We start from the raw sequence: 25,908 nt of genomic DNA, 5'->3' as shown, positions 1-25,908 counted from the left end.
CAAATGCATGGCCCTTCGATAGCTCAGTTGGTAGAGCGGTGGACTGTAGTTACTAGAAGCTTGTCATCCATAGGTCGCTGGTTCAAATCCGGCTCGAAAGATGTTCTCTTTTTGTCTTTGTCAGTTTGGTACCATTGTGATTATGGTTAATGGGTCACTGGTTAAAACCCTGTTCGAAGTCGCTATTACTTAGTTTTACATTTTTAGTAGATAATTAAGAATGTGGGTTCCAAATGTATATCAAAAGGTATTCACCCTTCGATAGCTCAGTTGGTAGAGCGGTGGACTGTAGTCACTTGAAGCTTGTTATCCATAGATCGCTGGTTCAAATCCGGCTCGAAGGAGGTGTTATTTATATTGTATTTTATTGTCCTTGTCATTATTGTCAAGGTAATGGTAACCACATTTATGTCCAAATGCATGGCCCTTCGATAGCTCAGTTGGTAGAGCGGTGGACTGTAGTCACTAGAAGCTTGTCATCCATAGGTCGCTGGTTCGAATCTGGCTCGAAGGAGGTGATTTTTTTACCTGACTATGTTTCTACGATTTCTGGGTCACTTCAAATCCTACCTAATTATTAATCTGGGTTGTTGCCAGCCATCAAATTTAAAAGAATTTTATTTTAGTAACCCAAACACAATGTCCACAGATTAACATTTTAAACTTATACTGTTAGTATAGAAAGCTGACAAGAAATAAGTAAAATATTGTGCCGACAACTACGTTTTGTATGGAAAAATAGTGTTCGTTTTTTTTTGTTATAAAAGATGGACTAACATAGAAGCATTATTAATGGAGTGGCTTTAACAGGCCACCGTAGTGTCGCTGTATGACGATGTCATGCGCTATTAATATTGACCACTTTCAGCCTGAATGCTGTACTGTACTGGAGTCATGCCGTCTTTCTGAACATGTATGGTGTCAGAAATAAGCCCACATCAAATACCCGGCAAAAGTGATCGGCAATCTTTAGACCATAGACCAACGTCCATGGTGGTCAGGTAGCACAACTTTCCACCTGTTTCACGTACAACTAGTCTTTCCACCTGTTTCACGTACAACTAGTCTTCACATCAGCTTTTACAGTCAGAAGTGGACTTTGCTGAGTACCAGCGTAGAACACCATACTGTTCGAAACGTCAAACCCGTGGCTGTTCGAAACAATTTCTTCACACCCCACATTGTTATCTACGTTTATAATCATCATGGCCATGGAGTTAAAATTCCGCCATGACATTTTTTACCTCAATGGTGTAACAAAGTAGGCTAACAGAAAATCGATTATATTAATCCCCAAATGAATCATTACAATCTCTAAATTTATATTATCCATCAAGCATCAGACTAAAATATTGAAGTGGTTTTTTTTCGCATTTAAAGAAAATGCAGTGAGGAATTTTGGTTCCACATCTGTTGTCAATGTACCAGGCTCAATAACCAAAGTATGGAAACAACATTGCGATGAAGATAATGTGTTTTAAAGTGGAACCATGGAGATCTACCAATTTCTTAAAACCAAAAGGGAATTAAACAATTTAAAGGGAAGGTACACCTTTGGTAATTGTCATCATATGCATAAAATAACAAGCCTGTGAAAATTTGGGCTCAATCGGTCATCGAAGTTGCGAGAAAATGATGAAAGAAAAAACACCGTTGTTGGACGAATTTGTGTGCATTCAGATAGGAATAAAAAACTTCTAGCTAGAAGTCTTTTATTATTTTAGTGAGAAATAACCTCTTTCTCAAAACTACATTACTTCAGAGGGAGTCGTTTCCCACAATGTTTTATACTATCAAGAGCTCTCCAATACTCGTTACCAAGTCAGTTTTTAAGTTAATATTTGTTTTGAGTAATTACCAAACGTGCGTTATACCTTCCCTTTAACAGAGAAAACAAAACCATACAGTTTTCACCTGTCACATCAATATTGTTTATAGTCAATTAATGACCCCCCTTTTGAAAGTTCGATTCTTCAAGTGACATAGTTAGGTTATATCATGGAGGAATAAACTAGATTGAGAGGTCAGTGAAGATGGAAGGAAGCCTTAAAGGTGAAAACCATTCAACATACCAATGGTTTCAGCACGTGATTGCTATTTTATGACGTCAAGCAGTAATGACCTTTATTGTGGAGTGTCAGTATTCAGTGTTGATTTGTAAAGGGAATGTATACATTTGGGATAACTCTTAAAATCCACATAACAATACAAACTTACTTATCTGGGCCCATTTTCATAGAGCTGCGAAGCACAAAAATTTGCTTAGCATGCAATTTCTTCCTTTTATAAAAACAGGATTACCAACCGAATTTCCACGTGATTTTGATGATAAGCAAACAACATCTGAATACCAGTACCAAGTAATATGCAACGAATGGAAATTCAGATGATAATCCAGTTTTTATCAAGGAAGAAATGATATGCTAAGCAAGTTTGACTGCTTAGCAGCTAAATGAAATTAATAAGTAATCGAACGGATTCACTTAAAGATTGCTTCCCCTTTAAAGGGAAGGTACACGTTTGGTAGTTACTCAAAACAATTATTAAATTAAAAACTGACTTGGTAACGAGCATTGGAGAGCTGATACTGATAGTATAAAACATTGTGAGAAACGGCTCCCTCTGAAGTAGCATACATATTGAAATAGAGGTAGTTTCTCACTAAAATAATAAAAGACTTCGAACTAATTCCTATCTGAAAGCACACAAATTCGTCCAACAAGGATGTTTTTTCTTTCATCTTCCAACTCCGATGACCAATTGAGCTCAAATTTTCACAGGTTTGTTATGGTTATGCATATGTTTAGATACACCAAGTGAGAAGACTGGTCTTTGACAATTACCAATAGTGTACCTTCCCTTTAAAATTGCTGCATCCGTAACTAATAGAGTATACATGAATTGTCCATGGAGGCGATGGCTCTTTTGCGCCTGCATATACCGAGTTATATGCATCAGCACGCATTTTAGAGTCACCTATGGATTTCCAACGCAGAACTAGAAACACTTGTTTCATCATGACACATTGACAGCCTTCGACCCCCTCCAATGGTTTTCTTTGGGAAGGGGGAGATCTCGCCAGTGTGAACGCACATACTCATTCTGTGTGAACATGATCGCTTCGGGAATTTTTTCTTTATTATATATTATTTTAAGATATACTTTGCCAATTTGGGTGAGGCATTCGTCCCAAATGGGCGTTAGGCATTCGTCTCACAACGGCCCGAGCTATTGAGTGGCCCCAAGCACGCGGTTCTAGTTTAAAGCAATGAACACAACATTTCATTTGGATAGTTTGAGACTTTACACAACCTTATTCTTTTGGGGGCATTCTTGAGAGGTAGCATTGCATGGGCATTAATAATAACGTACTTCCTTGCGCACAAAATAAAGAGACTCCAGTTCCGAACAGTTTACAACAACCGAATAACACTTAGGGTAGGCCCACTTCTGATAAAAGATCTCATTTTAGCAAAATATTCTACTGCATTGAATAATATAATAGTGTCACACAATAATTATTAATAACATCAAATCACTGTACTTAGGCATATTTCAATCACTGTGTATGATACGATGTAATAATTCGTAGTCATTTATTTACATTACTTTTAAGCCAATACAATAACAACCATGACTTCTCAAACTTGTTCCTAATAAACGCGCCACTAATCCCCAACGAAGAAATGCCCCCAGCTCGATCCATGCTGTTCGCCACATGTATAGTCTCTCAGGGACACCGTAGATTGAATTGTCGCTCAAACCATAGCGAGTTTATTCTCGTATGTAGTGTTGTGTGCTTCCTCCATGGTGTAAGGTGTAAGTGACTTGCACCGTGCACAACACAAAGGGGAAACCACATGCGCAGATTCACTCCAGTGTGAATCGGCTACAGCGCGCGCATGTCGACAAACACAAGTCACCGTCACCGTCTAGTTTTTTCTGCTGTACACCACATGTCCTCACAGAGTTTACGCATGTCATGTCCTCAACGAGTTTACGCATGTTCACACGTCTGTGCGTGTACATGTATGCAATTGGATTACTCTGAGCTCTGCGGTAATCTTGGTCAATGACTGATTTTAACAGTGACACGTTATGTGTTAAAAGGGTGTGGGGATTGGACAGTGATTCCACCTTGCTCTGTGATTTTACTAAAGGGCGGGCCGGCTGTAAGGAAGAAAATGTGACTCTGAACATGGAGGAGGTACCTACCACCTCACCATGCCGTAAAGTCCGGACGCTAATGTCCCGAATATGTCCCAAGCAGCATAATGAGCTGCTCTTCATTTTGCATTAATTTCTGCTAGGCAAAAAAACTGTGCAGGATACGGTCATATAATTATGGTGTGGTGGAATGGTGTGTTAACTGGTAACATTGGTCTCCTGGTTAGCATGATGTAACTGTGCTAAGCTATGTTGTGCTAAAACAGCTCCATGGAAATATGGATACGATTAGTACCTGTGTGATCCCTATGTACACTAGCCTGCCTGCCCTTCATGTTGTACTCAGTTTCTACCTCCATGTACTCGGCCTCCTTCTCATGGAACATGTACATGTTGTTTTAAAGGCAGTGGACACTATTGGTAATTACTCAAAATAATTCTTAGCATAAAACCTTTCTTGATGACGAGTAATAGGGAGAGGTTGATGGTATAAAACATTGTGAGTAACGGCACCCTCTGAAGTGCCATAGTTTTCGAGAAAGAAGTAATTTTCCACGAATTTGATTTCGAGACCTCAGATTTAGAACTTGAGGTCTCGAAATCAACCATCTAAACGCACACACCTGCGTGTGACAAGGGTGTTTTTTTCTTTCATTCATATCTCGCAAGTTCGATGACCGATTGAGCTGAAATTTTTTCGCAGGTTCATTATTTTATGCATATGTTGAGATACACCAATTGTGGAGGCTAGTCTTTGACAATTACCAAAAGTGTCCACGGCCTTTAAATGCACTGGACACTAGTGGCAATAACTCAAAATAATTATTAGCTAAAACATGATAGGAAACGAGAAACGGAGTCGAACTGTTGATAGTTTAACGACTTGAAAACAATGGGTTTTTTTTCACAGGGTGTAGTATCTTGCCTGCCATAAAGGCACTGGAATGTCACCGTCACTTTGTAGAGATTATAGCACCGGTTTGCATGGTCGTTATTTTGTTCCCTGCCCAGTAATAGAAGTCATTCCAGCCGGATTACTACAGTCCATCGCTCTACCAACTGAGCTATCGAAGGGCTCTATGATGTATTTTGATATAAATTTTGAACCAATTAAAAACTAAATGACTAAAGAAAAAAAAAAAAACAGTTTTTCCTTCGAGCCGGATTTGAACCAGCGACCTATGGATGACAAGCTTCTAGTGACTACAGTCCACCGCTCTACCAACTGAGCTATCGAAGGGTCATGCATTTGGACATACATTGTGAACCCATTACCTTGACAATAATAACAAGGAAAATAAAATAAAATAAAATAAAATATAAACAGCACTTCCTTCGAGCCGGATTTGAACCAGCGACCTATGGATAACAAGCTTCTAGTAACTACAGTCCACCGCTCTACCAACTGAGCTATCGAAGGGTTCTTGACTTCTGAGATTTGGAGCCTATGACCAATAATAAGTTTATAGTTAATTAAATTCATAGTTATTTTGGAAACATTTTATTTAGTTACTAAATAAGGTAATAATGGGTTCAAAATTTATGTCCCAATATATGAGGACTTTTTGGTAAAATATACCATAGACTTCTGTATAGCTTGTTAAATAAATATATTTGTTAATGATAAAATATACAAATAAACCAACTAAAGGCGGACCCATTATTGTAAAAAGAAAACAAAAACTAAGAAACAACAACAACAACAACAACAATCAAACTATTTATAAATAAATAAAAATCGAAAAAATACAACCCTGAATTCCTTCGAACCGGATTCGAACCAGTGACCTGTGGATTTCGCTACACTAGACCCTGTTAACTAACTGTCCTACATTTCTACAGTCCACCGCTCTACCAACTGAGCTATCGAAGGATCAGTGAACAACTTCTTAAATAATCCCCATTTATAATCAAAACCACAAGAGCTCTACATGAGGGCTTGCAGTTGGGCTGTGCTGTTATAGGTAAAGAAGGTAATGGGTTCCAAATTTGGATCAAAATGCAAGAACCCTTCGATAGCTCAGTTGGTAGAGCGGTGGACTGTAGTCACTCGAAGCTTGTCATCCATAGGTCGCTGGTTCAAATCCGGCTCGAAGGAGGTGCTATTTATATTTTATTTTATTGTCCTTGTCATTATTGTCAAGGTAATGGGTTCCAAAATTTATGTCCAAATGCATGGCCCTTCGATAGCTCAGTTGGTAGAGCGGTGGACTGTAGTCACTAGAAGCTTGTCATCCATAGGTCGCTGGTTCAAATCCGGCTCGAAGGAGGTGATATTTATATTATATTCTATTTTATTGTCCTTGTAATTATTGTCGAGGTCATGGGATCAAAATGTATCTCCAAATGCATGACCCTTCGATAGCTCAGTTGGTAGAGCGGTGGACTGTAGTCACTAGAATCTTGTCTTCCATAGGTCGCTGGTTCAAATCCGGCTCGAAGGAGGTGCTTTCTTTTTTTTAAAGTCTATTGTATTTTTAATAACACTTTAATTTGTTTCTAAATAAGTTATTGGTTTCAAATTTATCTCCAAATGCATGGCCCTTCGATAGCTCAGTTGGTAGAGCGGTGGACTGTAGTCACTAGAAGCTTGTCATCCATAGGTCGCTGGTTCAAATCCGGCTCGAAGGAGGTGCTAGTTTTTTTTATATGTCTATTGTATTTTTGGTAACATTTTAATTTGTTACTAAATAAGTTATTGGTTTCAAATTTATCTCCAAATTCATGGCCCTTCGATAGCTCAGTTGGTAGAGCGGTGGACTGTAGTGACTAGAAGCTTGTCATCCATAGGTCGCTGGTTCGAATCCGGCTCGAAGGAGGTGCTATTTTTTGAAGTTTATTGTAATTTTGGTAACATTTTATTTAGTTACCAAAAGGTAATAATGGGTTCCAAATTTATGTCCAAATATGTGAGGCCTTTTTGGTAGAACAGACTATAGACTTTTGTATAGCTTGTAAAATAAATCCATTTGTCATAATAATTTGTTTGATTATTTGTCAACAACAAAAAGTAGATATAAACCAACTAAAGGCAAACCCATTATTGTATTAAAAAACACACAAACAACAACAAAAACAACAACAAAAACATTCAAACTGTTTATAAATAAATAAAAATTGAAAAATACAACCCCGGATTCCTTCGAACCGGATTCGAACCAGTGACCTGTGGATTTCGCTACACTAGACCCTGTTAACTAACTGTCCTACATTTCTACAGTCCACCGCTCTACCAACTGAGCTATCGAAGTAGAACCACTTATTAAATTATCCCTATTCATAATAAAACCACAAGAGCTCTAAATGAGGGCTTGAAGTTGAGCTATGCTGTTATGTAAAGAATGTTACGGTTCCAAATTTGTTTCAAAATACAAAAACCCTTCGATAGCTCAGTTGGTAGAGCGGTGGACTGTAGTCAATCGAATCTTGTCATCCATAGGTCGCTGGTTCGAATCCGGCTCGAAGGAGGTGCTATTTTTTAAAGTTTATTGTAATTTTGGTAACATTTTATTTAGTTACCAAAAGGTAAAAATGGGTTCCAAATTTATGTCCAAATATGTGAGGCATTTTTGGTAGAACAGACTATAGACTTTTGTATAGCTTGTAAAATAAATCCATTTGTCATAATAATTTGTTTGATTATTTGTCAACAACAAAAAGTAGAAATAAACCAACTATAGGCAAACCCATTACTGTATTAAAAAAAAAACACACAACAACAAAAACAACAACAACAACAACAACAACAACAACAACAACAAAAACATTCAAACTATTTATAAATAAATAAAAATCGAAAAAATACAACCCTGAATTCCTTCGAACCGGATTCGAACCAGTGACCTGTGGATTTCGCTACACTAGACCCTGTTAACTAACTGTCCTACATTTCTACAGTCCACCGCTCTACCAACTGAGCTATCGAAGGATCAGTGAACAACTTGTTAAATAATCCCCATTTATAATCAAAACCACAAGAGCTCTACATGAGGGCTTGCAGTTGGGCTGTGCTGTTAGGTAAAGAAGGTAATGGGTTCCAAGTTTGGATCAAAATGCAAGAACCCTTCGATAGCTCAGTTGGTAGAGCGGTGGACTGTAGTCACTAGAAGCTTGTCATCCATAGGTCGCTGGTTCAAATCCGGCTCGAAGGAGGTGCTATTTATATTTTATTTTATTTTATTGTCCTTGTCATTATTGTCAAGGTAATGGGTTCCAAAATTTATGTCAAAATTCATGGCCCTTCGATAGCTCAGTTGGTAGAGCGGTGGACTGTAGTCACTCGAATCTTGTCATCCATAGGTCGCTGGTTCAAATCCGGCTCGAAGGAGGTACTATTTATATGTTATTTTATTGTCCTTGTCATTATTGTCGAGGTAATGGGTTTCAAATTTATCTCCCAATGCATGGCCCTTCGATAGCTCAGTTGGTAGAGCGGTGGACTGTAGTCACTAGAAGCTTGTCATCCATAGGTCGCTGGTTCAAATCCGGCTCGAAGGAGGTACTATTTATATGTTATTTTATTGTCCTTGTCATTATTGTCGAGGTAATGGGTTTCAAATTTATCTCCCAATGCATGGCCCTTCGATAGCTCAGTTGGTAGAGCGGTGGACTGTAGTCACTAGAAGCTTGTCATCCATAGGTCGCTGGTTCAAATCCGGCTCGAAGGAGGTGCTATTTTTTTTAAAAAGTCTATTGTATTTTTAATAACATTTTAATTTGTTTCTAAATAAGTTATTGGTTTCAAATTTATCTTCAAATTCATGGCCCTTCGATAGCTCAGTTGGTAGAGCGGTGGACTGTAGTCACTAGAAGCTTGTCATCATCCATAGGTCGCTGGTTCAAATCCGGCTCGAAGGAGGTGCTATTTTGTTTTTATAAGTCTATTGTATTTTTTAATATTATTTATATTTGTTACTAAATAAGTTATTGGTTTCAAATTTATCTCCAAAATCATGGCCCTTCGATAGCTCAGTTGGTAGAGCGGTGGACTGTAGTTACTAGAAGCTTGTCATCCATAGGTCGCTGGTTCAAATCCGGCTCGAAGGAGGTGCTATTTTTTTAAAAGTCTATTGTATTTTTAATAACATTTTAATTTGTTTCTAAATAAGTTATTGGTTTCAAATTTATCTCCAAATTCATGGCCTTTCGATAGCTCAGTTGGTAGAGCGGTGGACTGTAGTCACTAGAAGCTTGTCATCATCCATAGGTCGCTGGTTCAAATCCGGCTCGAAGGAGGTGTTATTTTGTTTTTAAAAGTCTATTGTATTTTTTAATATTATTTTTATTTGTTACTAAATAATTTATTGGTTTCAAATTTATCTTCAAAATCATGGCCCTTCGATAGCTCAGTTGGTAGAGCGGTGGACTGTAGTTACTAGAAGCTTGTCATCCATAGGTCGCTGGTTCAAATCCGGCTCGAAGGAGGTGCTATTTTTTTTAAAGTCTATTGTATTTTTAATATAACATTTTAATTTGTTTCTAAATAAGTTATTGGTTTAAAATTTATCTCCAAATTCATGGCCCTTCGATAGCTCAGTTGGTAGAGCGGTGGACTGTAGTCACTAGAAGCTTGTCATCATCCATAGGTCGCTGGTTCAAATCCGGCTCGAAGGAGGTGCTATTTTGTTTTTGAAAGTCTATTGTATTTTTTAATATTATTTTTATTTGTTACTAAATAAGTTATTGGTTTCAAATTTATCTCCAAAATCATGGCCCTTCGATAGCTCAGTTGGTAGAGCGGTGGACTGTAGTTACTAGAAGCTTGTCATCCATAGGTCGCTGGTTCAAATCCGGCTCGAAGGAGGTGCTATATTTTTAAACTTTATTGTAATTTTGGTAACATTTTTTCAAGTTACCAAATAAGGTAATAATGGGTTCCAAATTTATGTCCAAATATGTGAAGCCTTTTTGGTAGAACAGACCATAGACTGTTGTATAGCTTGTAAAATAAATCCATTTGTCATAATAATTTGTCTGATTATTTGTCCCCCCCCCCAAAAAAAAAAAAAAAAAAAAAAGTAGAAATAAACCAACTAAAGGCAAACCCATTATTGTATTTAAAAAAAACACAAAACAACAACAACAAAAACATGCAAACTATTTATAAATTAAAACAAATTGAAAAATACAACCCCGGATTCCTTCGAACCGGATTCGAACCAGTGACCTGTGGATTTCGCTACACTAGACCCTGTTAACTAACTGTCCTACATTTCTACAGTCCACCGCTCTACCAACTGAGCTATCGAAGGATCAGTGAACAACTTCTTAAATTATCCCCTTTCATAATAAAACCACAAGAGCTCTAAATGAGGGCTTGAAGTTGAGCTATGCTGTTATGTAAAGAAGGTTACGGGTTCCAAATTTGTTTCAAAATGCAAGAAACCTTCGATAGCTCAGTTGGTAGAGCAGTGGACTGTAGTCACAAGAAAACCTGTCATCAATAGGTCGCTGGTTCAGTTCCGGCTCGAAGGAGGTCCTATTTATATTTTATTGTCCTTTTCATTATGGCAAGGTAATGGGTTCCAAATTTATCTCCAAATTCATGGCCCTTCGATAGCTCAGTTGGTAGAGCGGTGGACTGTAGTCACTCGAATCTTGTCATCCATAGGTCGCTGGTTCAAATCCGGCTCGAAGCAGGTACTATTTATATGTTATTTTATTGTCCTTGTCATTATTGTCGAGGTAATGGGTTCCAAATTGATATCCAAATGCATGGCCCTTCGATAGCTCAGTTGGTAGAGCGGTGGACTGTAGTCACTAGAAGCTTGTCATCCATAGGTCGCTGGTTCAAATCCGGCTCGAAGGAGGTGCTATTTATGTTTTATTTTATTGTCCTTGTAATTATTGTCGAGGTCATGGGTTCAACATGTATATCCAAATTCATGGCCCTTCGATAGCTCAGTTGGTAGAGCGGTGGACTGTAGTTACTAGAAGCTTGTCATCCATAGGTCGCTGGTTCAAATCCGGCTCGAAGGAAGAGCTATTTTTTAAAGTATATTGTAATTTGATTTTCATTTTAATAAGTTACTAAATAAGGTAATGGGTTCCAAATTCATGTCTAAAGGCATGGTCCTTCGATAGCTCAGTTGGTAGAGCGGTGGACTGTAGTTACTAGAAGCTTGTCATCCATATGTCGCTGGTTCAAATCCGGCTCGAAGGAGTCGCTATTTTTGCAAGTATATTGTAATTAAGTGAGCATTTTAATTAGTTACTAAATAAGTTATTGGTTCCAAATTTATGTCCAAATGCATGGCCCTTCGATAGCTCAGTTGGTAGAGCGGTGGACTGTAGTCACTAGAAGCTTGTCATCCATAGGTCGCTGGTTCGAATCCGGCTCGAAGGAGGTGCTATTTTTATATTTTTTATCATTTTATATTTATTTATTTTATATATAAATATATTTATTTTATATATAAATATATTTATTTTATATATAAATACATTTATTTTATATATAACTATATTTATTTTATATATAAATATTACTTATTATAGTCTAGTGTCATTTTTGGTCCATAATGGTTTAATCGTTTCTGGTCTAACTCCGGCTCGTAGTTACAATATTTAGTTTTATAAACAAAGCCATGGGTGAAAATGTATGTCAAGAAAATGCAAGAATCCATGACTGAGCTATCGAAGGGTTCATAATGTCTGCACGGTGTCTGCAACTCTGCATATCCTGGGGCCGATTTCACAAAGAGCTAAGATTTGCTTTGTGGAGACTTCAAGGAAAGATTGAAACTCATTCTTATAATTATACACGAAACAAAATTCTTTTCCCTTCATTTTGAAAGAAAACACAATAGTCGTTTACACTTTTGTTGTTTTTCTTATTAAGGGCTCGTTAGGTTTGTGTTCTCAGATTCTGTCAAAAAAGGGTACTTAAAACCGATTGTTGTGAGTATCAAAGTCTTTTTTAAGTAAATGACAGCAATTCGGGCAGTTGAAGAGATACATTTCCCCCACAAAATGATGGTTATCGTTCGTAACCTGAAGCACGTCATACTATACATTATTAGACTTATGAGGACTATAGTTTAATAAGCATAACCGTAATCGTTTCACTTTGACAATTTATCATGCCTGTTGAAAACTTCGTAAACTTGTGTCTACGTTGTTAGCTTGGATGGAATAATGAATTCTGTAATGGAGTATTTTTGGGAGGTGGAAGGGAGGGGGAGGGGAAGGGGAGAAGTTATGTTGTTTATTATGAGAAACAGTTAAAATTGCGGTGGTGGGGTAGGGGTGGTGGTGGGGGGATACCTGACAGCCATTAGATGAACGTTTTCACAACGCGTGGCTTCCTTTGTGGTTATGGATGCTCAAGAGTTGGCAAGATGCGACTGGGGGGGGGGGTTCGGTTTTGGGTTTAAGGGGGTGGGAGGGGGTGGGGCTTGGCAGAACCATTGCCCTCCTGCTCGACCCCTAAATGAGGTCAAATGCACATGGTTCCAAACATTAATTCGTATAGTATTTAGTAATACAAATGCTTACTTGGTAAAGAGCACTATGGAGAGTTGTTGATAGTATAAAACATTGTTAAACCCTTTAAAGAAATTAAGCTTAGGGTAATTTTTACCAACAAGTTTGAATCTGAGAAAAGCTTAAAGGAACACGTTGCCTTGGATCGGACGAGTTGGTCTTTGAAAAGCGTTTACATCCGTTCGTTACAAAATGCATATGGTTAGAAAGATGTTTTAAAAGTAGAATACATTGATCCACACACATTTGCCTCGAAATTGCGTGGTTTTTCTTTTTACTTTGCAAACTAACACATTCGGCCATTTATGGGAGTCAAAAATTTGACGCCCATAAATGGCCGACTGGGAGTCAAAAATTTGACTCCCATAAATGGCCGACCGTGTTAGTCGACGAGGTAAAAGGAAAACCACGCATTTTCGACTGATACTTGTGTGGATCATTGTATTCTACTTTTAAAATATCTATGCATTATAATCATATGCATTATACAACAAACGGTTACAACCGCTTTTCAAAGACCAACTCGACCGATCCAAGGCAACGTGTTCCTTTAAGGCATAAAGCCTTTTTCATTAATCTGAAAGCACACAATTCCATGCAACAAGTTTGTTTTTCTCTATTAATATCTCATTATTTTCTTGCAACTTCAGTGACCAATATTGAGCCCAACTTTTCATACGTTAATTATTTAATGCATGCTGAGATACACCAAGTGAGGATACTGGTCTTTGATGACAACCTTAAGTGTACCTTGCTTATAAACCCGTGAAACAAAGCTACAATTTAAATTTAGATAACTTTGCATCAGACAATGGTAGCCATTTATGAATAAAAGTTTATTGTTCAAAGCTTTGAAAACAGTGATGTTTCAAATCCAAACTACATGTAGGTCTACAGTATAAGTAAAAGTTAACTTTAACTGAATACTGAATTTATCATACACAAAATGTTCAGTAAACTTCTGCATAATGAAAAGGTCACACAGAATAATGCCATATGGGTCTTTGGCAAACTATGTCAGCAGACTTACCAGTGTCCAATTTCGTAAAGCCTATAAACACACAAACTTGCTAAGCACAGAAAAATCTTGCCTAACAGAAACTGGAACCAGCCAAAATTCCATAAGGTTTACATTGTTGCAACTGGTGCCCCACTTTGTTTGCTTAGCAAAGAGATTTGCTAAGTAGTTTATGAAACTGGGCCCAGGGTGGATTTCACAAAAACTTAAGACTAGTCTTATCTCGAGTTAGGCCGAGTTACTTGTCCTAACTTGGGACTAGCTTTAAGTTTTTAATATCTCCTATGACTAGTCCTTAGTTAGGACTAGTCCTTAGTTAGGACTAGTCCTAACTCTTTGTGAAATCCACCTCAGGTGCTGTTTTGTCTATTGTTTACATATTTCTGCGCATGCCCACACTTCGGAGACAATGGAGTTATCTTGTAAAGTCTGCTGCCACCTAGTGTTTCACATTGGAGCATCTCCAAAATAACACAGGTCCGAGTAATGGAATTGTTGAGTAGAGAACCCTCTAGCCCACAAGAGGTTGATAGTGGAACAATTTTTTGATTAAAATTCGCAATGAATGATCACTGAAAATTTGTCACATTTTGATGATTATATTCACATTTATTGCGATTCTATATCTTTGAATGTGGAAAGGGTTACATTTTTATGTTCCGTCACCCCTAGTGTATTTTCATATTATCTTATAACCCTGTGAAAATCACTGAGCAATGTTTTCAGGAGAGTCATGCAATTCCTTTGTACATGCTACAAATAATGTTCATCGCACTCAGACAAAAACTAATTTTGTGAAATTGTTTTACTCTGTTCCCAAAAGCTACAGCACCTCAGCAAGTAATATTCAAAGGGAAACTTTCTACCATCATTAACTTTAAATTGTGTCAGTTTAGTGATAATTTGTGTACTTTTGTGTTTTGAGTCGTACAAAAGTTACCCTACCCTTTTAACACTAGTGAACCCCTTATTCTACACTACAGCCCAGAACCCAAGAAATATTACAAATTGCACCTTAATTGAAAAATAATCACGCAGTAGGTGTTACAAAAAAGTTCTAACTCTACTTTAAGACACTGGACACTATTGGTAATTGTCAAAGACCAGTGCTCTCACCTCGTGTATCTCAACATATGCATAAAATAACAAACCTGTGAAAATTTGAGCTCAATTGGTCGTCGGAGTTGCGAGATAATAATAAAAGAAAAAAACTCTGGTCACACGATGTTGTGTGCTTTCTGATGCTTGATTTCGTGACCTCAAATTCTACATATTTATGAGGTCTCGAAATCAAATTCATGAAAAAATACTTCTTTCTCGAAAACTATGTTACTTTAGAGGGAGACATTTCTCACAATGTTTTATACTATCAACCTCTCCCAATTACTTGTTACCAAGTAAAATTTTATGCTGAAAAATTACCAATAGTGTCCACTACCAATAATAATATATTTATAAAATAAGTAAACCAGCAAACCAATTATCTACAGTAGCAATTGATGCTCTCTGTATACTTCAAATATATCCTCATTTAGGGTTAGACAAAGAAAAGTCAACTAACAAGAGAGGAACTCGTACCTGCAACCTCCAGATTAACATGCCGGCACTCTACCAACTGAGCCATCAGCCGTAATGTTGGCAGTCTCCTAGCCCTGGCGGCTTTACACTTTCGTCTTATTAACTATTTGATAAAGTATAACCCTTTTACAAGGTTACACATAACTATACATATGATTGTGCATCTTTCATTCATTTACATGTTAGGATTATTATAGAAGAGATACTGTACATACCTTAAAGATGCTATGTCAGATTTTTGGCCCCAAACATTAAAAAAAAAAATTTTTTGAGTGAATGGTATTTCACAGAGTATCACTTTAAAAAAAAGTTTAACACATAAGAATTGGTCACGTGATATATTGTCGGGATCCCGACAAAAAATAATTTTGAGCACTTTATTTCACTGCTACTAATAATTGGCGGACTTTTTTGAGCAATGGCTCAAATGAAAGCTTGTAACTTTCTTGACCCCAATCAAAATACCTATTGAATTTTAAATCAAAATTTTTGGGTTAAATTGGCAAAAAATCTGACATAGCATCTTTAATAAATGCATGATATCAGCAGATATACTGGATTGGTATTCAACAGTTTCATAGGCTAGTTTCATAAAGCTGTTAAGCAGAAAATTCTGCTAAGCAAATTTTATTGCTAAGCAAAAAAAGAGTGGGGCACCAGTTGCAACAATGTCATCTGTATGGAAATTTGCCTGGAAACCAGTTTCTATTTATAATTCCGTGCTTAGCAAGTTTTTATGCTTAAGGGCTTTATGAAATTGGGCCCTGATAGGCATGCTATTATGCTTACCCACTTTTTGTGCTTAATAGCTTCATGACATTGGGCCCTAGCTTCAAATGCCCATAAATCCCAAAATGTTTGGACTTGGATGAGACTATGTGCCTGGCCTGTGATTTAGATTTGAATAGATTTAGATTTAAATAATGTGGTACAATAACTTGCTTAGTCACAAGGTACCTTTTACATTTGAATTCCTCAGACGAGAGAGACAGTTGCTATGTCACATGATTCGGGTCGAGCTTTTGTATAGCAACCTCCAGATGAGCAGACCCTGGTACCATTGTGCCATACACATCCATTCAGAATCATGTGACATAGTGACTGTCTCTATAGTCTGAGGAATTCAAACTTAAGTGGTGACTTGTTATCAAGCACGTCATTGTACCAGACAATATTCAAATTTACCACGCAAATGGCTTATTGATATTTAGGCCTACAGTTCACAATCCTCCACCATCAGACAACTTCTTGAAAAGGATTTTGGAGGATTTGGGAGGGTTAGACCGAAATCCTAGTGTCCGTCAAGCGTTGCGCGTAATTTCATTAGAGGTTAAACAAAAATAACCAAAACCAGGCAAACTAAGTGCTCAAATTAATTTTTAGGATTATTTGACCTTGTCTTCATTTATACAGAATTCTAACAACCATATTACATGTATTTGCACTTTGCATAGCCAATAAAAAAATTAGACATAAACAAGTCTTTTCTAGCCAACTAGAGCATGCTCATTACAATTACACATTTTTTAAAAGAGTAGAAATTGAAAGTTTTTTTTTTTGTTTTTTTTGGACCTTTCATCAACAAGTAATAAATCTTTGATTCCATTCAAGGAATGCCTTAATTACATGTATGATATAAATTTCAGGCCTTGAACTTAAAGTGTTCATAGCCTTGATCAAGACGCTCCAGCCGGCTGCGACCAATGTAATTCGCTTCCCTGCCGAATTCCACCAGGGCCAAATTCCACCAGGGCCCAATTTCATGGCTCTGCTTACCGTAAGCACAGAATCGGCACTTACAGAAGCAGGGAATTCTGTGCTAACGGCAAGCGTATTTCACGGGTCAGCGGCAAATTTGGGCTTCTGCGCGTGCGTACTCCACGTTACTAGGCATTCTACGCTTACAAGGCTAGCGCAGAAATTCAGCGCTTGCATGAAGCGGGGAATCACGATTGTAATCACAGAATTTGGTGGTAAGCAGAGCCATGAAATTGGGCCAAGCACACCTCCAACATACACAGTGCGTGGATCAGTGTGTGCATTGTACATGTGTACAGTGTACATGTATGTACATATGTACAATGTACCTGGAAAAGTACATTCTACTGTGTGAGCACTTTGAGTCACAATGCATACGAGGTTGAACGAACCACCATACTCATGACTTTGCTAACACTGATCTCGCTGTACAATGTATGTACATGTACAATGTATATGTACATGTATATGTACATGTATATGTTGTTCGTGTACACTGTCTATGCACTGCAGTTGCTGCCAAATCATGCCGCACTGGGCCGGCCGGGGCACACTGTGCCGACAGCCTTGAACCAAGGCTAGGTTCAAGCCTGCAGTTAGGGGCGCCTCTATGAGGAAAATTAGTATTGGATGACCTTCAAACCCCCATGATGACCCTCAAACTCTATGGAGGCTTTTCCAAACAATACTTTCACATTCTCCTTAGATTACCTCCTTAATCTAAAAGAAAACCACCATTAGCCTTTTCTTTTTATCCATATTATTTAAAAAATATTACTATTTACTACATACTTCACTACTATTTGAATTATTAAGAATTTTAGTTTGATTTTGTATTAATATTACCAGATGTATATAACACATCTCTGTGCATTAAAATATTTACAGGAATAATATGTTAAGTGTTCCCATGTTTTTAAATATCGAATGGGCGTACATTTTATTGACACAAAATATAAAATCTTCCGACTATATAATGAGTTTATACATTGTTGCAATGAGACATCTGATAGATTGGTCTCCCCCTTTGTTCATGCAGTGACTGTCAGCATTATGATCAGGGAACCCAACATAGAGGGGCTGCAACATAAAAACTGTTGATCAGTTCGTGACCTTTGAAATTTGACCCAGGGTTATTCTGAATATGAAAATTACAACATTCACAGCAGCGTCACAGGAGAGGTGTTAATTTAATGAAATTTTCCCGCCAAAACAAAAATCGAGCTTTCAGATGGGATTGAAAAAAGGATGCTGCTCTTGCACATGTACCTATTAAAATGTGAGGTGTACTTGCATTTCAATTTCATCTAAAATCTTAAATGCTGTATTTTTATTTTGAGATCAAGTACACAAACCTCCACATAGGAGCAGCCATTTTGCAATTTTTAGGTAATTGGGGGGGGGGGGCCTGTGTAACATGTGAACAGCTTCCTAAAGGCAGTTATTTAATTTTAAACATCATATAAATCAAAAGATATAAATATATACAAAAACCTAATACTTTGTTGAGCTGGAACAAAATGGTTGTTCCAAGAAACTGTTTCAATGAATCCAATGATGTATTGGTACCCTTCATAAACTAATCTATTGAAGACCTTTATTTGGGGTGCAGCCATCTTGGGTTGTTCCTCCATTGAGAACAATGTAAACCAAACCGAGGCTGGAGTGAAAAACATTCTGGTGCCTATGACCGCGTCTTTCTGTATGCCAGACTGAGTTCTATATTTCTATGAGCCTAATGCAAGAAACCCAGGATAGCAACATCCCGGTACAAATTGTATAGGCCCATGTCATCAGGGCCCAATTTCATGGTGATCTGCTTACCGTAAGCACAGAATCGGCGCTTACGGAAGCATGAAACTATGTGCTTACAGCAAGCGTATTTCACGGGTTAGCGGCGAATTTGGGCTTCCGCACATGTGACTCCACGCTACTAGGCATTCTACGCTTACAAGAAATTCGCTTACAGAAATTCGGCACTTGCACGTAAGCGGGAAATTGTGATCGTAAGTGCAGCATTCGGAAGTAAGCAGAGCCATGAAATTGGGCCCTGGTTTTAGCAAAGGATCCTCCTACATAAGTATTGGAGTCTTGAAGTGGGTAGCTAAGTATGGTATGGTTTAGACTGGTCCCCTGTCCTTATCTACAAGGTATTGGCTTTACGTAACCAGTGATATCATTGGATACAATGTACATGTATTACAGTACATGTACATCCATATAGTGAAGTTTGATATGTTAACCTGTCTGTAGAATTTGACTGCAAAATAAATGTGAGATCAACGGTACATCTGTACCACGTGACCGTCAGTACATGCATATTGACGTTAGCTTGAGGCCACTCTCTGGCTTAATTCACAAGACTCAAAGTGTTACGTCAGATGTCAGGCTAGGTAAGGGTTCACTTTTGGGAGGCGGGGAATTCGCTGAAGGGGGGGGGTTGGCATCGTTGTGACCTTTTAGTCTACCCCTTCGAAGCCTTCAGCGTTCTCGACAGCAGTGCGTAATTTCTCCTTCAGTTTGAAGTAAGACTCATAGGGAGGGAGATCCAATCGATTGAAACTGCAAAACAAATGCACAGGAATTTAGTAGTTAGAATCACTGTTGTTTGCTTATCCTGAAATTGGTTGGTAACCCTGTTTTTATCAAGGCAAAAATTTCATGCTAAGCAAATTTTTGTGCTTAGCAGCTCTATGAAATATGGCCCTGGTCCTAACCGTGGATGAAGACCTTTCAACTGCATCAACTAAATAATTTGCGATTGAACAAAATCTTGTCTAACATACCACGTATGAGCCCGGGGGAGTGATTCCAGAGTGCCCCATTTCTCTATTGTGAAGAGCTGCGGACCGTTGCTACCGTACAGATGGGCGAACCCGTTCATCGGAACGCGAGACGTACCCGTCACAAACTGGAGGAGGCGGGCGCGCATTTCAGTGTCGAAGGAAAGAATGGCCTGTGGAGATTCAAATGCAGAGATGTTAGCATCAGGGCCGAATTTTCACTACTAAAACATACTATTCTGCTAAGCATAATAAATAATAATAATAATAATAAAAATTCATAAGGCGCCGGTATCCACCATGACTGACGCTCATGGCGCACTAACAAAAAGAAAAGAAAGAAAATAACCAGGATACAGTCATAGAAGCAAAATTATTTGAATCCTATATAAATGAAGATATATACAGGCAAACTAGCTTTCAAAGGGTGGTAGCGGATAACCGTCATTAACAGGTATCAATATTAAACAAATAACAGACAGATATATAGATAGATAAAACTTTATTAAATTCAAAGTTGGAAATTACAAGACATTGCTCTTAAAAGAGGATCATCTCTCAAAAATAAAACATAGATAAAACTATATAGATAAAACTATATGTAAATATATGTATAATTGTATGTATGAATTACAACTACACAATAAATGATAAAAACATTTCAAATCCAAGATGAAACTTTTTACCTTCCATAGCCATTGTATAACAATGTGGTTGGGATGGTAACCACCTCGGTAAGCTGAGTTGGTCTTCCAATCATTGACGTTGATGTCTCCTAGACCGCTAAGCAACAACTGTGAAAATAATAATAATAATATCAAAGTCTTATATAGCGCACGTATCTACCAAACAAGGTACTCAAGGCGCTGAGTATATACAAACTTTCAGAAAGATAGGTTATTGCAGTGAGGAATTCTGAGATCCAATAGCACCTTATAAAAACAAAATTAAACAAACTTAAAATACACATAATATCATTCACTCAAATCTTTACAAATATAGAAATGGAAAATGTACATGTTTAAAATTGACAAAAGCTTCCTAGATCGCTAAGCAACAACAATGAAAAGACAGGCAATATTAAACAAACTTGAACTACACATAATATTATTCACTCAAATCTTTACAAATGTAGAAATGGAAAATGTACATGTTTAAAATTGACAAAAGCTTCCTAGATCGCTAAGCAACAACAATGAAAAGACAGGCAATATTAAACAAACTTGAACTACACATAATATTATTCACTCAAATCTTTACAAATGTAGAAATGGAAAATGTACATGTTTAAAATTGACAAAAGCTTCCTAGACTGCAAAGCAATAACAATGAAAAGACAGGCAATATTAAACAAACTTGAACTACACATTATATCATTCATTCCAATCTTTACAAATGTAGAAATGGAAAATGTACATGTTTAAAATTGACAAAAGCTTCCTAGATCGCTAAGCAATAACAATGAAAAGACAGGCAATATTAAACAAACTTGAACTACACATTATATCATTCATTCAAATCTTTACAAATGTAGAAATGGAAAATGTGTACATGTTTAAAATTGACAAAAGCTTCCTAGACCGCAAAGCAATAACTGTGAAAAGACAGAACGACATTAAACAAACTTAAACTACATATTATTATATCATTCATTCAAATCTTTACAAATATAGAAATGGAATACACGTTTAAAATTGACAAAAGCTTCCTAGACCGCTAAGCAATAACTATGAAAAGACAGAACAATCAAACAAACTTAAACTACACACTGTATCATTCATTCAAATCTTTACAAAAATTGGAAAGTGAAAATTTACATGTTTAAAATTGACAAAAGAATTAGATAGTAAACATCTTAAACAAAGAAATATATAAAAGGAGTTCAGACAAAAACACTATTTTAGACAATGCCGTAAAACAAATAAGTTGCCCAGAGTAAACACCCCACATTCAATGACGCCCTCTCCCAACAAACATCGTGGTTTAAATACAACAAACTTTAAACATTCAAAGCTATTTAAAAACTGATTAAAATATATTTAGAAGTAACACCAAGATCAAAAACAACACACTCGCGCTATCCAATTTCCAGCCCCGAAACCAGCTAGATTAGGAGAAAAACAATCAAACGTATTCAAAAAAACTGTAACAGAGACTGTGACAAAGAAATTCAAACAGTGAGTTGTCCTACAACAAAGACTACAAAGTCTCTTTCCTGACCTCATGAAACAACAGTGTTGGTACAAAGGGTGGTCGTTATTTTGCATTAAAGGAACACGTTGCCTTGGATCGGTCGAGTTGGTCTTTGACAAGCGTTTTTAACCGTTTATTATAAAATGCATATGGGTAGAAAGATGTTGTAAAAGTAAAATATAATGATCCACACAAACATGCCTCTAAATTGCACGGTTTTCCTTTTACCCTGTAGACTAACATGGTCGGCCATTTATGGGAGTCAACATTGACTCCCATAAATGGCCGACCGTGATAGTTCGCGACGTACAAGGAAAACCGTGCAATTTCGAGTGATACTTGTGTGGATCATTATATTCTACTTTTAAAACATCTTTCTAACCATATGCATTTCATAACAAACGTTTTCAAACGCTTTTAATAGACCAACTCGTCCGATCCAAGGCAACGTGTTCCTTTAATTATCCGGCTTTATATACAACACAAGGCATGACAAAATTCACAAGATTTTGTGAAAGCTGTTCGACAGTCACACGCTAAGCAGATGGAATTTTAAGTGAATTCTCGCTAAAGCTGAATGTGCCTCTTACCTCAACTTCATTCTCATCAAAGATCTTCAACAAGTCCAGCGGAATAAGATCTTGAAATCCCTGTAGAAAAATGTTGAAACAAATGAGCATTTTTTTTAAAGTATTCTTTAAAAAATAATTTATACCTTTTCATACAGACATAAGAAATAAACCCTCAAAACTATGAATTGTTCTGTAGGTGTGGGTATGAACCTGACTGGTAAAGCAGTTTGCACTACCTTCCAAACTTTTTATAAAGCGATTATAGGTTAATGCTTTGTTGCTCAAGGGTGCAAGTGTCATGACGGGGCATCGACCCACATTCTGTTGCTAGGTTCAGCCACGCCACGCCACAAATACTTCAAAATTGCCACGAAACAACACCACAATTACTTCCAAATGCTCCTCTTACCTCCATGAATGCTGTCATCTGAGCCCGGACTCTGTTTACAAATCTCCACTGTATCACAAGCCTGTTAGGATGAAAATATACATTAATTTTGGTTTTACACTTGCACCAATATGCACTGTATACTCTGTACTCTCCCAAGTTCTGTGAACAAATCACAGGCATATTACTCGGGTGGGGTTTGAACCCACGACCTTTGCAATTATAGAGCAGTGTCTTACCAACTAGACCACCGAGATTGCCGGAGTAGCTAGAGGCATTTCGAATACTATGTTCTATCACAGGTACCCCAACAATTTAATAGTTGTTAAATTTGCATCAGGGGATAAAGAATAGTAATTTTGCTTTTACCCTTGCACCAAGTAATATGTTGTGTTTTGTTCACACAATTCTGGTGTCCAGCACCCAAATTAGTTTTAAACATGAACCGGGATATACTCTGCAGCGTTGGACTTTATTTTAGACCGAGCGTGGAGGGATCCATGTTTCGTTTAGTTTAGCACCTTTATTGCACAAACATCAAAGTATATTGTGGTGCCAAAGGGAATCGTCGAGCAGGCACGCAGGCCCACTAAATGGGGACCCTTCATCACACATCCGATTAATAATAATAAAAATTATAATAATAATAATAATAATAATTAAAACTTATAAAGCGCCATCTATCTAAGAGTAAATTTATTCCGAGGCGCATAAAAACCAAACAAAAACCAGAGTGAGTAACCGAAAACCCCCAAATTAAAACAAACAGACACAGCAAAATGCTTAAAAACAATTGTAGAAAACATGGAAATGTATCTATATTAAAAAAAAAAAAATGTTTAAGGTGACAAAATTACACACAAAACGTAAATATATCAAAAGACGAATTGAAATTTAAACTTACTGTATGTACTCTCTCTTGTTGAAGTTAGTCACAGGAATCTCTGAGCCGTTGGGTTTCAGTTCCGTCGTCTTTGTCTGTTCATTGAAAAATAAAAAGTGAGATTTATTCAGTGCTTTCAACAAACTCAAGACAGGCAATTCGCATGACAGAGTGCCTTCTATAGTTTCCTCCCAAGAAAGATTATTATTAATTTTCATACATTAAGCACTGAAAGGTTAGCATGCCTTCTTGTGTGCTTTAGGTTAGCAGCGCTATGAAACGGAAATCGCATAGTATAGACCGTATTGAATAACCCCTTTTTGCTATGAAAAGTCGCCATCTTGTAGGGCAAGCCGTATGCACGTCCAAACGCGTACATCATCTATGAAAAGTCGCCATCTTGTAGGGCAAAACCGTATGCACGTCCAAACGCGTACATCATCGAAGCACGCAACATTCCTGGTTTGATTTCTACGGCACACGCACGCACACACGCACGCACAGAAGCCGTCTTGTGGGTCAGATATTTGAGCCGCGTGACGTCATATTCAATACGGTCTATAAGCACAAAATTTGCTGTAGAGCAGCTCTATGAAATTTGGCCCTGGTGTAACCAAGGTATATTATGATGAAAACAAGAACAGTACATAATCATTTAGTTTTTAGGTTTCTTTGTTACATCAATGTTAAACAATGTCCTTTTTAATGGCTTTAAAGGAACACGTTGCCTTGGATCGGACGAGTTGGTCTATTAAAAGTGTTTGAAACCGTTTGTTATGAAATGCATATGGTTAGAAAGATGTTTTAAAAGTAGAATATAATGATCCACACAAGTATCACTCGAAACTGCACGGTTTTCCTTTTACGTCGCGAACTATCACGGTCAGCCATTTATGGGAGTCAAAATTTTGACTCCCATAAATGGCCGACCGTGTTAGTCGACAGGGTAAAAAGAAAACCACGCAATTTCGAGGCATATATGTGTAGATCATTGTATTCTACTTTTACAATATCTTTCTAACCATATAAGTTTTACAACAAACGATTACAGAACGATTTTCAAAGACCAACTCGACCGATCCAAGGCAACGTGTTCCTTTAACTGTGGCTATGGAAGAACCCTGTAATGGGCCGTTCACAATTACCAACATTATCAACATTTTCACAAACTGTACACTTCTTCATTATCCCCTCCCTATCCCCTAAAAGTGTACAAAGACAAATGATTACAGGAATTAACACCCTCCCTCCCAAGTTGGAGAAGGCCTCCAGATACTTACAGCTCCAAAGTTGTCTTCATCTACAGAAAAGGTCAGCTCAAGGTCACCGGGGTCATTCTGTTTAATCCATAACAGTGAGTTATAGTACTCGGTATCCTAGAATTAGAGAAAGGTCACATTATTCAGTGTGGAGCAAGGTCATGAGTGATGAGGTTTGTGCGATGAGGGACAGTCTTGTGATGTTGTAGCCACAGTGGGCAGTGCTGGGCGGGCCTGCCCAGTTAACAAATTTCACCCAGCACTCTGAGCAAAATACACAGCACAGATTCCCCCACGATTGCACTTCAGTAATGATGGCCCCATAACTAAACACAAGTTATTTTGTTGACCCCTTAGCCCTTGGTGAATCAAATTGTCTTTAGAGCTCACCACTAAAATCTGTCTAGCTACAACACAGGGGTCGATTTCACAAAGAGTTAGGACTAGTCCTAACTTAGGACTAGTCCTAGGAGATATACAAATTGCATGGTTAGTCCTAAGTTAGGACGAGTAACTGGTCCTAACTCGAGATAAGACTGGTCCTAACTCTTTGTGAAATCCACCCCTGGACAACTTACCACTGATTCCATATCATGCAGAGTGATCTGCCGGTTAACCATCATCTTGTAGAATGGGCGGATGAAAAATGCTGTCAGAGGAGAAAAACCCAGAAAGAAAAATATTTTACTTCATAACTTGACCTTTACAAAAAAGAATAAGCACATAAAGTTGCTTAAGCCTTAAGCGTGTTTTACAGGTTAGCATGTAGGTCGCCATAATGCGCATTCACCATTGATTTGTATTGAACGACATTCATTTTCATTC

General features: G+C 37.6%; 1 protein-coding gene and 32 non-coding genes across 34 annotated transcripts in view; 25 read left to right on the top strand and 8 right to left on the bottom strand.

The window, feature by feature from the left end:
- Nucleotides 1-12: 12 nt before the first annotated feature.
- Nucleotides 13-101, top strand: Trnay-gua (transfer RNA tyrosine (anticodon GUA)). Its single transcript is given in 2 exon segments — nt 13-49; nt 66-101. It is a non-coding gene; the product is annotated as a tRNA-Tyr (tRNA).
- Nucleotides 102-255: 154 nt separating this feature from the next.
- Trnay-gua (transfer RNA tyrosine (anticodon GUA)) lies at nt 256-344 on the top strand. The gene is given in 2 exon segments: nt 256-292; nt 309-344. It is a non-coding gene; the product is annotated as a tRNA-Tyr (tRNA).
- Nucleotides 345-425: 81 nt separating this feature from the next.
- Nucleotides 426-514, top strand: Trnay-gua (transfer RNA tyrosine (anticodon GUA)). The gene is given in 2 exon segments: nt 426-462; nt 479-514. It is a non-coding gene; the product is annotated as a tRNA-Tyr (tRNA).
- Nucleotides 515-5,318: 4,804 nt separating this feature from the next.
- Nucleotides 5,319-5,407, bottom strand: Trnay-gua (transfer RNA tyrosine (anticodon GUA)). Its single transcript is given in 2 exon segments — nt 5,319-5,354; nt 5,371-5,407. It is a non-coding gene; the product is annotated as a tRNA-Tyr (tRNA).
- Nucleotides 5,408-5,498: 91 nt separating this feature from the next.
- Trnay-gua (transfer RNA tyrosine (anticodon GUA)) lies at nt 5,499-5,587 on the bottom strand. The gene is given in 2 exon segments: nt 5,499-5,534; nt 5,551-5,587. It is a non-coding gene; the product is annotated as a tRNA-Tyr (tRNA).
- A 340-nt stretch (nt 5,588-5,927) lies between these two features.
- Nucleotides 5,928-6,040, bottom strand: Trnay-gua (transfer RNA tyrosine (anticodon GUA)). The gene is made up of 2 exons: nt 6,004-6,040; nt 5,928-5,963 (listed from the first exon to the last, which is right to left on the bottom strand). It is a non-coding gene; the product is annotated as a tRNA-Tyr (tRNA).
- A 136-nt stretch (nt 6,041-6,176) lies between these two features.
- On the top strand, nt 6,177-6,265 carry Trnay-gua (transfer RNA tyrosine (anticodon GUA)). The gene is given in 2 exon segments: nt 6,177-6,213; nt 6,230-6,265. It is a non-coding gene; the product is annotated as a tRNA-Tyr (tRNA).
- An 82-nt stretch (nt 6,266-6,347) lies between these two features.
- On the top strand, nt 6,348-6,436 carry Trnay-gua (transfer RNA tyrosine (anticodon GUA)). Its single transcript is given in 2 exon segments — nt 6,348-6,384; nt 6,401-6,436. It is a non-coding gene; the product is annotated as a tRNA-Tyr (tRNA).
- An 86-nt stretch (nt 6,437-6,522) lies between these two features.
- Trnay-gua (transfer RNA tyrosine (anticodon GUA)) lies at nt 6,523-6,611 on the top strand. Its single transcript is given in 2 exon segments — nt 6,523-6,559; nt 6,576-6,611. It is a non-coding gene; the product is annotated as a tRNA-Tyr (tRNA).
- A 98-nt stretch (nt 6,612-6,709) lies between these two features.
- Trnay-gua (transfer RNA tyrosine (anticodon GUA)) lies at nt 6,710-6,798 on the top strand. The gene is given in 2 exon segments: nt 6,710-6,746; nt 6,763-6,798. It is a non-coding gene; the product is annotated as a tRNA-Tyr (tRNA).
- A 98-nt stretch (nt 6,799-6,896) lies between these two features.
- On the top strand, nt 6,897-6,985 carry Trnay-gua (transfer RNA tyrosine (anticodon GUA)). The gene is given in 2 exon segments: nt 6,897-6,933; nt 6,950-6,985. It is a non-coding gene; the product is annotated as a tRNA-Tyr (tRNA).
- A 320-nt stretch (nt 6,986-7,305) lies between these two features.
- Trnay-gua (transfer RNA tyrosine (anticodon GUA)) lies at nt 7,306-7,418 on the bottom strand. Its single transcript has 2 exons — nt 7,382-7,418; nt 7,306-7,341 (listed from the first exon to the last, which is right to left on the bottom strand). It is a non-coding gene; the product is annotated as a tRNA-Tyr (tRNA).
- A 127-nt stretch (nt 7,419-7,545) lies between these two features.
- Nucleotides 7,546-7,634, top strand: Trnay-gua (transfer RNA tyrosine (anticodon GUA)). Its single transcript is given in 2 exon segments — nt 7,546-7,582; nt 7,599-7,634. It is a non-coding gene; the product is annotated as a tRNA-Tyr (tRNA).
- Nucleotides 7,635-7,982: 348 nt separating this feature from the next.
- Nucleotides 7,983-8,095, bottom strand: Trnay-gua (transfer RNA tyrosine (anticodon GUA)). The gene is made up of 2 exons: nt 8,059-8,095; nt 7,983-8,018 (listed from the first exon to the last, which is right to left on the bottom strand). It is a non-coding gene; the product is annotated as a tRNA-Tyr (tRNA).
- A 134-nt stretch (nt 8,096-8,229) lies between these two features.
- On the top strand, nt 8,230-8,318 carry Trnay-gua (transfer RNA tyrosine (anticodon GUA)). The gene is given in 2 exon segments: nt 8,230-8,266; nt 8,283-8,318. It is a non-coding gene; the product is annotated as a tRNA-Tyr (tRNA).
- Nucleotides 8,319-8,405: 87 nt separating this feature from the next.
- Trnay-gua (transfer RNA tyrosine (anticodon GUA)) lies at nt 8,406-8,494 on the top strand. Its single transcript is given in 2 exon segments — nt 8,406-8,442; nt 8,459-8,494. It is a non-coding gene; the product is annotated as a tRNA-Tyr (tRNA).
- Nucleotides 8,495-8,575: 81 nt separating this feature from the next.
- On the top strand, nt 8,576-8,664 carry Trnay-gua (transfer RNA tyrosine (anticodon GUA)). The gene is given in 2 exon segments: nt 8,576-8,612; nt 8,629-8,664. It is a non-coding gene; the product is annotated as a tRNA-Tyr (tRNA).
- An 81-nt stretch (nt 8,665-8,745) lies between these two features.
- On the top strand, nt 8,746-8,834 carry Trnay-gua (transfer RNA tyrosine (anticodon GUA)). Its single transcript is given in 2 exon segments — nt 8,746-8,782; nt 8,799-8,834. It is a non-coding gene; the product is annotated as a tRNA-Tyr (tRNA).
- Nucleotides 8,835-8,932: 98 nt separating this feature from the next.
- On the top strand, nt 8,933-9,024 carry Trnay-gua (transfer RNA tyrosine (anticodon GUA)). Its single transcript is given in 2 exon segments — nt 8,933-8,969; nt 8,989-9,024. It is a non-coding gene; the product is annotated as a tRNA-Tyr (tRNA).
- A 100-nt stretch (nt 9,025-9,124) lies between these two features.
- Trnay-gua (transfer RNA tyrosine (anticodon GUA)) lies at nt 9,125-9,213 on the top strand. The gene is given in 2 exon segments: nt 9,125-9,161; nt 9,178-9,213. It is a non-coding gene; the product is annotated as a tRNA-Tyr (tRNA).
- A 96-nt stretch (nt 9,214-9,309) lies between these two features.
- Nucleotides 9,310-9,401, top strand: Trnay-gua (transfer RNA tyrosine (anticodon GUA)). The gene is given in 2 exon segments: nt 9,310-9,346; nt 9,366-9,401. It is a non-coding gene; the product is annotated as a tRNA-Tyr (tRNA).
- Nucleotides 9,402-9,501: 100 nt separating this feature from the next.
- On the top strand, nt 9,502-9,590 carry Trnay-gua (transfer RNA tyrosine (anticodon GUA)). Its single transcript is given in 2 exon segments — nt 9,502-9,538; nt 9,555-9,590. It is a non-coding gene; the product is annotated as a tRNA-Tyr (tRNA).
- Nucleotides 9,591-9,688: 98 nt separating this feature from the next.
- On the top strand, nt 9,689-9,780 carry Trnay-gua (transfer RNA tyrosine (anticodon GUA)). Its single transcript is given in 2 exon segments — nt 9,689-9,725; nt 9,745-9,780. It is a non-coding gene; the product is annotated as a tRNA-Tyr (tRNA).
- Nucleotides 9,781-9,880: 100 nt separating this feature from the next.
- Trnay-gua (transfer RNA tyrosine (anticodon GUA)) lies at nt 9,881-9,969 on the top strand. The gene is given in 2 exon segments: nt 9,881-9,917; nt 9,934-9,969. It is a non-coding gene; the product is annotated as a tRNA-Tyr (tRNA).
- A 336-nt stretch (nt 9,970-10,305) lies between these two features.
- Trnay-gua (transfer RNA tyrosine (anticodon GUA)) lies at nt 10,306-10,418 on the bottom strand. Its single transcript has 2 exons — nt 10,382-10,418; nt 10,306-10,341 (listed from the first exon to the last, which is right to left on the bottom strand). It is a non-coding gene; the product is annotated as a tRNA-Tyr (tRNA).
- A 133-nt stretch (nt 10,419-10,551) lies between these two features.
- On the top strand, nt 10,552-10,641 carry Trnay-gua (transfer RNA tyrosine (anticodon GUA)). The gene is given in 2 exon segments: nt 10,552-10,588; nt 10,606-10,641. It is a non-coding gene; the product is annotated as a tRNA-Tyr (tRNA).
- A 75-nt stretch (nt 10,642-10,716) lies between these two features.
- On the top strand, nt 10,717-10,805 carry Trnay-gua (transfer RNA tyrosine (anticodon GUA)). Its single transcript is given in 2 exon segments — nt 10,717-10,753; nt 10,770-10,805. It is a non-coding gene; the product is annotated as a tRNA-Tyr (tRNA).
- An 81-nt stretch (nt 10,806-10,886) lies between these two features.
- Nucleotides 10,887-10,975, top strand: Trnay-gua (transfer RNA tyrosine (anticodon GUA)). Its single transcript is given in 2 exon segments — nt 10,887-10,923; nt 10,940-10,975. It is a non-coding gene; the product is annotated as a tRNA-Tyr (tRNA).
- Nucleotides 10,976-11,056: 81 nt separating this feature from the next.
- On the top strand, nt 11,057-11,145 carry Trnay-gua (transfer RNA tyrosine (anticodon GUA)). The gene is given in 2 exon segments: nt 11,057-11,093; nt 11,110-11,145. It is a non-coding gene; the product is annotated as a tRNA-Tyr (tRNA).
- A 95-nt stretch (nt 11,146-11,240) lies between these two features.
- Trnay-gua (transfer RNA tyrosine (anticodon GUA)) lies at nt 11,241-11,329 on the top strand. The gene is given in 2 exon segments: nt 11,241-11,277; nt 11,294-11,329. It is a non-coding gene; the product is annotated as a tRNA-Tyr (tRNA).
- Nucleotides 11,330-11,423: 94 nt separating this feature from the next.
- On the top strand, nt 11,424-11,512 carry Trnay-gua (transfer RNA tyrosine (anticodon GUA)). The gene is given in 2 exon segments: nt 11,424-11,460; nt 11,477-11,512. It is a non-coding gene; the product is annotated as a tRNA-Tyr (tRNA).
- A 2,944-nt stretch (nt 11,513-14,456) lies between these two features.
- Nucleotides 14,457-25,908, bottom strand: part of LOC139941412 (E3 ubiquitin-protein ligase NEDD4-like) — a 34,007-nt gene continuing 22,555 nt past the window's right edge. For both annotated transcript variants that reach the window (XM_071937888.1, XM_071937889.1), the window contains exons 20-27: nt 25,662-25,732; nt 25,105-25,200; nt 23,846-23,919; nt 22,963-23,023; nt 22,572-22,631; nt 20,475-20,582; nt 19,792-19,961; nt 14,457-19,567 (exon numbers count right to left, since the gene is read on the bottom strand). In XM_071937888.1, the coding sequence (XP_071793989.1) occupies nt 19,465-19,567; nt 19,792-19,961; nt 20,475-20,582; nt 22,572-22,631; nt 22,963-23,023; nt 23,846-23,919; nt 25,105-25,200; nt 25,662-25,732 (743 nt within the window). In that variant the 3' untranslated portion in view covers nt 14,457-19,464. The remainder of the gene's footprint in view (nt 19,568-19,791; nt 19,962-20,474; nt 20,583-22,571; nt 22,632-22,962; nt 23,024-23,845; nt 23,920-25,104; nt 25,201-25,661; nt 25,733-25,908) is intronic.
- Nucleotides 23,124-23,198, bottom strand: Trnay-aua (transfer RNA tyrosine (anticodon AUA)). The gene has a single exon. It is a non-coding gene; the product is annotated as a tRNA-Tyr (tRNA).

Source organism: Asterias amurensis, chromosome 9 (assembly GCF_032118995.1).
Source record: "Asterias amurensis chromosome 9, ASM3211899v1".
Classification (NCBI taxonomy): Eukaryota; Metazoa; Echinodermata; class Asteroidea; order Forcipulatida; family Asteriidae; genus Asterias; species Asterias amurensis.
This window is presented reverse-complemented; position numbering and strand designations above follow the sequence as displayed.